The sequence below is a fragment of the Impatiens glandulifera genome, chromosome 2 (assembly GCF_907164915.1).
Source record: "Impatiens glandulifera chromosome 2, dImpGla2.1, whole genome shotgun sequence".
Taxonomy (NCBI): Eukaryota; Viridiplantae; Streptophyta; class Magnoliopsida; order Ericales; family Balsaminaceae; genus Impatiens; species Impatiens glandulifera.
Window position 1 is genome coordinate 23,784,637 of NC_061863.1, and position 10,370 is coordinate 23,795,006.

A 10,370-nucleotide genomic window follows, 5' to 3' on the forward strand; every position below is an offset into this window, starting at 1 on the left:
AAGATGCGTAGAGATTTTAGAAATTGCTTGATGATACCAAATGACCATTGTATGAAGGTGCTCGAATAACGAAATCATCAGCACTATTAAAACTACTTCACATAAAGAATGTCTGTCAATGGACAAATTCTTCGTTCAATATGTTGCTGCGTCTGCTTAAAGACTACATATTACCAATTGACGCTCAATTGCCAAACTCCTACTACGAAAGTAAAAAATTCATTACTGATATCGGGCTTAAGTATGAGAAGATAGACGCATGTAAGAACAACTGTATGCTATTTTGGAAGGACGACAAAAATGTAGATTCTTGCAGAGTTTGCGGTCTTTCAAGATGGAAAATCGACCAAACAAGTGGGGCAGTTCAAAAGAAGCAAAATGGGAAATTCATTCCAACTAAGGTGTTGAGATATTTCCCTCTAATACCAAAACTGCAAAGACTATACATGTCCTCAAAACGGCTCCAATAATGAGATAACATAAGGAAGGAAGAGTTGATAGTGATACGTTGAGACATCCTGATGATTCCTTAACTTGGAAAATGTTTGATGAAAATTATAAAGATTTCGCGTCAGAATCTCAAAACTAAGACTGAGTTTATCAAGCGATGGGTTTCAACCATTTGCAAATGGGAAAAAGTCATACAGTGTTTGGCCGGTTATTCCCGTTCCTTATAATGTGTCACCCACTACTTGCATGGATTCTAGAAACTTCATTCTATCTATGTTATTTCCAGGTCTAAAGAGTTGGGAGATGCAATTGACATATTTCTCCAACCATTGATCGACAAGTTGACTGAACTGTGGCAAACTGGTGTGAGAACGTTTGATGCACACACCTCGCAATACTTTAACATGCGAGCGGCATTGATGTGGACCATTAATGACTTTCCCGCGTATGCGAATTTATCAGGCTGGAGTACGAAAGGAAAATTCGCTTGTCCCTATTGTAACAACGACACAATATCTCTTCGATTGGTTCATGGTTCCAAACAATGTTACATGGGTCATAGACGCTTCCTTCCACCAAAGCACAAATACAAAAGGGATAAAGAGTCGTTTGATGGTCGAACAGATTACAGAGAGCCCTCTCAATTGTTAACGAGACAAGAAAGTTACGAACAAACACGAGACCTAGAAGACATAATTTTTACTACGGATCTGAGCAAGAAAACCAAGATATATCATGAAACGCGGGGAGACAATTGGAACAAACTTAGCATTTTCTTCCGTTTGCCTTATTGGAAATCACTATTATTGAGACATAATTTGGATGTGATGCATATTGAGAAAAATATTTGTGATAACGTGTTGGAAACAATAATGAATGTGAAAGAGAAGACTAAGGATGGTCCTAAATCCCGTAAAGACTTACAACTCTTAGGCATAAAATCATGGTTACATCCTATAAATGATGAAGGAGTGGTTCATTATCCAGAAGCGTCTTTCACTTTGACATCCGATAATAAAAAACGTCTTTGTAAATTTTTGAAAGATCTCAAGTTTCCTGATGGTTTTTGCTCAAATATCGGTGGTTGTGTAAATTTGGAAGAGAAAAAGATTTCGGGATTAAATAGTCATGATTGTCACATTTTATTGGAATATCTTATTCCTTTAGCAACCCGTGGATTACTTCCAGATAATGTGTATGAGGCGTTAGTAAATTTGTCTCGGTTCTTTTGGTTGTTGTGTTTCAAAGAGTTGATTCAAACAGACCTCGAACAATTGTACATGGATATTATATTGACACTTTGCAAATTTGAAATGATTTTTCCACCGTCAATCTTCGACATCATGATGCATCTCCCGGTTCACTTGTCATTTGAGGCTTTGCTTGAGGTACCTGTCCAATATCGATGGATGTATCCGTTTGAACATTACATGGGTACAATGAAAAGACATTTGCGAAATAATAACCACCCCAAAGCCTCTATAAGCGGAGCTATCTTGTAAATGAGAATATTAGTTTATGTGCCAGGTATATGGAGGAAGAAAAACAAGAAAATGCACAAACTGAAATCTAGGGCATTTCAATATTTTCATTGTTGGAAGACCTATCTAATGGAAAAATATATAACTTGGATTATAGCGATCGAGTGACAGCTAGTTCATACATTTTGAAAAATTGCCCCGAAGCAGAACCTTTTTACATGTAAGATTCTATGTTGCTGTTATGGTACGTCTTATTAATTATCATCAAAGAGTATGCTATTTAATATTCGATCTATTTGCAGAGATTATACGCAGTATTGCAATAACAATGAGTCCCGTGGAGAAACGTTTGTCACCTATTTCAAGCATAGAGTGAGTAATTATAAACCATATCTAATAACTTTATATTTATTTTAACGACTAAATTTCGGGAATGTATATATATAGGTCGCTCAATTAGCAGAAAATGACGACATATCAAGAGACCTCAAGATCTTAGGAGAGAGTCCAAGTATGTACTCGTCTATGTATGTTTGGTGTAAAGTAAACGGATACAAATTCTGTACAGAAAAACACGACGAAGGTTTGACCATTAAAAATAGTGGGGTGGTTGTTGAAGGGTACAACGGGTCTGAAACTATGTCATACTACAGAGTTTTAACGGATATAATAGTAGTACAATACTTTTCTCACAAACGAGTTGTCTTATTCAAGTGTAAGTGGTTTGATACACACTCGGGGGAACTAGGAGTGAAAGTGGATAAATATGGATTCGTAAATATAAATGTAAACCGAATTTTAAAAACCCAAAGTTAGGACCCGTATATATTGGCGAGTCAAACAAAATAAGTATTCTACGTCCCTGATATGTCAGCCCGACCTGGTTGGAAGATTGTGACAAAAATAAAACTGCGGTTTACAAATATATAGTTCGGATTAATTAATTATGTAGATTTATGTTTTTTACTTTATATTCATTCTTATTACTACTTTATTTCGACTATTCACTCATTTTATTAATGGTGCATTAAGAATGTCTGAAGATCGTATAGAAACTTGGAAGAGTATGAGGAAAACACCCAGCAAACTGTCTAAGCACTACCAAAACCTACTTGCACAATTAGAAAACTTAAGGCTCCGAGAAGGGTCTTCTAGAGATCAAACACCTATTGCTGTGAACCTGATATCTACTGCTTCCCCAACAGACGAGGATATTAATGCTGCTGAGGCTGAAGAGTTTGTTGAGAGTACGTTTGCTGATATGGGGGATGACGATATCACGAAGAGGATGACGAGGAGGATCATTCCACTCCCGACCCATCATCGACAGGTAACTTGTTTACCCTTAGTTATTGTTTGAATTGATTTACATATCTAATTATGAATTTGATAATTTTGAAGAATCTTCTGCCCGCAAGAGACGGGGGAAGAACAAGAATATCGCGCTATCTAAGAGGCCAACGGGGACAAAGATTGCTCTAAATTTTAGAGCGGTAGATGGGAGGCCCGACGGTGTTGGCGACAAAAGAACAATGTGGTCTAGACATTTGTGGTCGGTTGTGCGGGACCCCTCAGCCGTCTCACACCGTCTTCTAAAGTGGAAGGCATTAAGTGCTGACCAATTAGATTCAATTTGGATTGCTATGACGATAATATTCATTATTTAATTAATATACATTAATCATTCAATATTTTTTTAAAACATTTGAATGTTTTAATTTTCAGGATCCGTTCGAGTCTACTATGGTTATATTGATCAATATCGAAGAACCGGATTGGCACACGCCAAACAAATATGGGATAGATGACGTTCGGATTTGAACATGGATTATATCCACATCCATCAAGGAGATGAGGCGGCGGTACTGCCCAATCCTCCACCAGACTACGATATAGATTATTGGGAGTTTGTGTGTCGCAACCATTACTTCACGGAAAAATTTAAGGTACAGTTTCATAATTCAAATAAAATCTGATATTAATTATTCTAACTTCATTTTTTATTTTAAATACAGCAAAACAGTCGAACCAATGTTGTCAACAGAAATAAGCTCAAATTCCCACATCATATTGGAAGTAGACCGTTTGCTCAAGTGGAGGAAGAATTGATATGTACATTATTTCTAATAACTTAATATAAAGATTGTTATTAATTTTATAAATCATTTATTTCAACAGGCGTTTGAAATGGGACGGGCTCCCTCTGTCATTGAAGTATTCAAGAGGACCCGTACCCCAAAACCTACAAAAGAAAACCCAACCCCTGTCCCGGATGAACGAGTGCAAGAGAAAATTGTAAGTTAATTGAATATAGCTAGTTTTTTTTATTATATAAATGTTAATTTATTTCAAATGTGCAGGTTGAGATGGAGAAAGTTCTTAGTAACGAACCGGAAATATCTGACTTTGAATTGACAGAGAGGGTGTTCGGACAACAAAAGTATGGAGAGTGTTCGGTATGGGATTAGGCGTCCAACCCACACATTTTCGTGAGGATCGTCGGAGTGACAACAGTTCACAATGATCCACTGATTGATTGTTTGAAGAGAATCAAAGAATGACGATGAAACTGGAGGAATTGGAAAAGAGGGATGAAGAAAGAACTCGAACAATTAATGAAATACAAGCGGAAAAGCTAGAAATTGTGAAAAGAATGGAGAGGGAGAAGTTAGAAATGACCGAAAGAATAGAGAGGGAAAGGTTACAAATGAATTCAAGAATGGAGAGCTTTGAAATGTTTATGAGGCAATATCAACAACCACCCCCTCCTCCCCCACCAGCTAATTCTAGTACGTTTTGATTGGTTGTTTCGATTGAAAACAAGTTTATGAATTGATTGAGTACGTTTTCATTTGAATTTAAAACAAATTGTTTGGTTAAGAATTTTGTAATGATAATGATCATTTTGTTTTATTATTGATATATTGGTTTGGCTGAACAGGTTTTGGTTGCGCATAAAACAATCGGCCTATTTTGTACATTTTGTAAAGAAAAATCGAAAGTTAAATGGAAATCTTTCGGTTTTCTTCATAGGAAACCGAGAGTTATATGGAAAGCTTTCGGGTTTTCCTTTGAAGAAAAACCGAAAGTTCTTCATACACCTCTCGGTTTTGTATCAAAGGGAAAAACCGAAAGTTAATTGGAAAACTTTCGGTTTTTCCATTTGAAGAAAAACCGAAAGTTAATTGAAAAAATTTCGGGTTTTCCATTTGAAGAAAAACCGAAAGTTAATTATAAAACTTTCGGGTTTTCCCTTTGAAGAAAAAACGGAAAGTTAATTATAAAACTTTCGGTTTTCCCCTTGAAGAAAAACCGAAAGTTAATTGTAAAACTTTTGATTTATCTTTTTGGAGAAAAACCGAAAGTTTATTAGAAAATTTCGGTTTTTCCCTCTGATAAAAAACCGAAAGTTAATTAGAAAACTCTCGGTTTTTCTCCAAAGGGAAAAACCGAAAGTTTTACGATCAACTTTCGGTTTTTCTTTCGGGTGTCTAAGCTGAAAACTCTACGATATCTCTCGATAAATGCCTAATTATAATTACCGAAAGAGTTAATACCGAGGAATGACGAGAGTCACCTAAACTTTCGGTATTAGGTTAATACCGAAAGATATAGAGTCATTACCGAAAGTTTTTACTCTTGGTTTAGACCATTTTTTCACCGGTGTAAGCAATTATCAATTTTCAGATAATCAACCATCAAAAGTGAGATAAGTTCCCAATTCACAACAATTATATAATCTGATTCTAATACCCAATTTTTGGCATCATAAGAATAACAAAGAGATGAATCAAATCCAAGTCAAAGAGATTCTGCTGAAGCCATTGTTTTAAGCCATGTCTACTTACATGTTCAAACATGACAATAAATCAACTTTTCTTTTTTGGCTTATGCATCATCTTCTTCTTCTTGTCAAATTCAACCTCTTTAGTGGCAACTCTCTGTCCAGTTATGGCTGTCACAATTGAGGATTAAAGGGTCTCTGAAGGATAACTGATGAGTTGGCTATGCCTGGATGGCTCATTCTTGCTTGAGAAGAAGGAAACTGCACGCCCAGTTCCTGTGAATACCCAAGAACTGCAGTCGAAGCACCAACTTGGGACTAGAGAATCTGAAACAGACGAAAATGGATCAATCTTTGTAAGGATCAGGAAAGAATTAAATAATTGGAGCAAAATAAACAATAGCTCTAATATGCTTTCTAAAAGAATAGCAGTTATTCATGGCAGTTATTCAGTTAATTCATAGCAAAAATTTAAAAATTTAACTGTTACTTTTCTTTCTTCAGTGTTAAAACTGCAGAACATATCAGATATTGGGCCATTTGAAAATAACTTCAGGAGTTAAATTTGAGTTTGGATGAGAAAACATAGCTAAATTTCACAACTTATAATCCAATCCTATCTGAAATTTTCAAACTCCTATCTCCAAACTAGATCTTTCTGTCCTAAGTCTCCCCCTATATCCCTACTGCCAAACATCATAGGACAAAGCCAGAGAAAGACAACATCTGGTTTGACCACAAACTTCACTTAACCACAAATAAAGCCCAAACTTTAAAAACATACTATTTTGTATAACATTAAGTTGAAGCTTCATTTCAAATGTCTTGTAAAGATCAAGCCCTAAACAAGATTTTGGCAAAAAGAAAGAAGGCTAATTAGAGCTATGACAACCATGTTGACATCATTGGACAAATACTTATCCAAACAAATATAATAATACCTCCTATGTCATGTCATGTCATTTTTTTTCTCAGAACTGCATATCTTATTTAAGCTCAGATAGAGAAATGTTCTCTTCTCCACATAGGCTATATCACACCCTGATTAAGACCTTCACCAAACTATAAAAAAAGTTTATCCTTTCTAAATTGACCATATTGATTAATGCATCCACCTTATGTCTTATGCATGCAAGCTGATCATCAAAATATGCCCCTAAAACATGTTTAGCTTTCCCCTCTAGAATAAAACTAGCAAATTTCTGAGGTACAAATTGATTCAACACTTAAAAACTTGTTCAGTGTCTCTATTAAGTTGTTTTTTTATTAGCATGTTTTATAATGAAAACCTAATAATAAGTACTCACAACTAGTTAAATAATAAATATCAAATGCTGAATATGTTGAATGCATAGAATTCTTGAAAAGTAACAGAAAAAATCCCAAACTTGAGTTATTGTTCAAATAACCCCTGAACTTTGTAATATACACAATAATTCAAAACTATGTAAGAATAGTACAAATATTCTATTGTTTAGTCTCCATTTATACTTTTCATTTATTCAAATATCATGCCAGCTTACAACACTCTGCTCTAATTTGGGTTATTTAAATAACCTTGTTTAGTTTGGATTATGAAAAATGATTATTGGCTCAAAAGATTTAAGGGGTGTTAATATTTAATGAAAATAAAATAATATTTTTAAAAAGAAATAAAGGGTATTTCATAGGTGAAAGAATGGTGAGTTATTTAAAAGTTAACAGATAACCCTTACAGAATATATGATAATCTGAAAGGCCATATCCTGTTCAATTCCAATTTGGGGACCACCAATTCCAATTTCTTCTTGTTTTAGCTGATGCATTTTGGTAGCTAGCTTGGATGTCATTATCAAGGAAGTTCACCTATAACCTTAGAAAACCCTCCTTTGAACAATGATATAGGCATACTGCATACATATCTGAAAGACTGAAACAGCAAAAAGAAGTTAGTTCAACATGAACTTTCTAAACAGACCATATTCCATATTCAACAGTTAAAATAGAGGAAGGAAAAGAGGATGATTTCTCTACTTCAAAAGTTTGAGTGAAAGTATTTGAAAGGCGCAAGATTTATTTCATACTTGAATATGGGGAGCGATCAAATGCTGATTCAATTGCAATTTGTAAATTGAGAAACACGTTAATAAGAATTAGTATATCTGAAGAATTTAATGCAAAATAACAGATAGAAGATCACAACTTACTGATTCAGCATCTGAGGCTCTAAATATTTGTATGAGGAGCTGAATATCCTTCTCAAAACAGCTCTTGAAGCCACTTGACATATATTTTCATATTTTAATCAGAGATTCATTCAGAATGTTGCCAAACAGATCCATGCAAACCACTGCTGAATATTTAGGTCAAAATTTACATAAATTCTTTTAGGAACATTTATCAATCGACCAAGTCATTTAATGAACAAGTTTATAAGCAGAGAAAGCTGGGTAAAATGCAAAAAAGGGGGGAATACAATACAAACAAGCCCAAATTTGACGTTTCACTTAGCAGCTTTTTCAAAAGATATTTACAGGCAACCTGTCTTAACTCTTGCTATAAACTACAACAACTTAATAGAGACAACCAGTACTACAACATAGCCTACCTTAAGAAGCCGATCACCACCACTGTAAAACCATGCTTATTTCAACTCCCACATATCTGAAATTTTAATCGCATATATTCCAAGCATATCACCATCAGTCTATCAATCCATCTGTTCGAATCAGAAGTAAAATAAACAATGTCGTCACTTATTTGAAAACAAGTTTTTTTAATGACACAAACAGGGAACTACCCAAGAACACTAGTCTTTTTAATACAAGTTAACTAGAAAAAGTGTGCACAAATATTTTAACAAATTTCATGTAATTTTACAAACTTTGACTTCAATAATACATTTCAATATGCATATATATATATATATATATAAACTCCAAAATTAAGTGAAAATGAATTAAGAGATGACACATGAATTAGGGTTCTCCTCAATACTATGAACATTATAGTATCTAGTATAAGCAGGATTATAATCTTGATATGCCTTGACAAGATCAGCAATTTGTTTCTCTTCTTTCTTCTTATCATCATCTCCCTTCTTCTCTTCAGGTTTCTTCACAACTTCCTCTTTTTTTGGTTCTTCTTTTGGCTTATCAGGTGGGCCAACCGTCACGATCTCTGCGTGACCTAATTTCCTTAACTTGGCCACCACTTTAACAGGATCCAGAAATCCCAATAGTGTTATCTTATTCTCTTTAGCATCCATTGATATTGATTCAACTCCTAAATAATCAAACACAAAATTTATTATAAATAAACTTCTGGTTTAATGAAAATAATTATTATGATTTTTTTAAAATAAAAAATTACCTGGGAAGCTTGAAACTGCTTTCATGGCCCTTTGCTTTCCTTTGTGGTCATGTACTTCTAATTTGATCACCAATTTCTGCAACCATGAGAGAAGATGTTAGCAAATTAACCCAGTTGCGAACAGAGTAGTTTGATTTTGTAGTAAGTATGAAAGTGAGAAATTTACCTTCTTTTCCATTTAAATAGGATTAGAGCTCTGATGAAAAGAACTGGATTGGGTGCGGAAATATTGATGAAATTGCTCTTGTTTCTAAACTCACAGATGTAATGATTTCCTATTGTGTGTGGATTTCGTTGCATATTTATAGATGCAGAGTTTTGATGATGAAAGTGATGGAATAAAGAAAATGGGAGGCAATTTCTTGTGCAGGAAGGAGGAAAGACCGAAGACTGCTTCAAATCGAAATATAAGTCAACTTGGAAAGGGAAAGGGTTGAAATTGTCAAATTTATTGATGCAAAAGTAAGGCGTTTTTAAATATATTTTGTTTTATTTAAATAATGTACGTGGGTATTTTTAATACCACTCGGTGAGGAGATTATGAATGCTATGAGACCAAATCTACATTGTTGAAATAAAACAAAATATATTAAAAAAACCCCAATTCAGTTCCTCAAACAAGCCCTAAGAAACTTTTAAAATTCAAATCCATTATATTTTGACGAAATTAGCATAAAGATGACCTTATTTGCATTCGTGGTCACCGTTTAAATTTTATTGTGCTGGTGACCACTTTAATTTTTTTTGACGAAAATACCCCTTCGCGAAACGTGAAGGCCAATCGCGTTTCGCGAAAGAGAAAATGTGAAAAGTCCGAAATACTCCTTACTATCTAATATAACTTCAACATTTTTTTTTCATTTTTCTTCTTCTCCTTCTCTCTCTTCTCGCTCTTCTCCTCATTCTCTCTAAACGGCGGTGATCTCTAAACGGACACCACACGACGAGCACGAGCACTGTGGCAACTGGTACGTTTGTTGTTTTTATTGTATTGTTGATCCCTTCGGTTCTAGTTCTCATTCGTTCTGATTCTAATTCGATCGGTTTAGGGTTTCGGTTCTGTTTCAGATGGGGCTTCCCGTTTTGCAAAAAAACCTTCCCATATCGCGAAAGTCCCTTCCAGTGTCCCTTCCCGATTCGCGAAGGGCCCTTCCCATTTTGTGAAGGGTTATCCCTTTCGCGAATTACCCTTCCCGATTTGCGAAAAGCCCTTCACGATTCGCGAAGGGCCCTTTTTGTTTCGCGAAGGGCTATCCTTTTCGCGAATTAACCTTCTCGATTCGCGAAGGGCCTTTCTTGTTTCG

At 35.0% G+C, this 10,370-nt stretch overlaps 1 protein-coding gene across 1 annotated transcript; it reads right to left on the bottom strand.

Moving 5' to 3' along the window:
• Nucleotides 1-8,573: 8,573 nt before the first annotated feature.
• Nucleotides 8,574-9,388, bottom strand: LOC124927529 (heavy metal-associated isoprenylated plant protein 39-like). Its single transcript, XM_047467960.1, has 3 exons — nt 9,233-9,388; nt 9,067-9,142; nt 8,574-8,979 (listed from the first exon to the last, which is right to left on the bottom strand). The coding sequence occupies exons 1-3, from the start codon at nt 9,242-9,244 to the stop codon at nt 8,654-8,656; spliced, it is 414 nt and encodes a 137-aa protein (XP_047323916.1). The 5' UTR covers nt 9,245-9,388; the 3' UTR covers nt 8,574-8,653.
• Nucleotides 9,389-10,370: the final 982 nt, after the last annotated feature.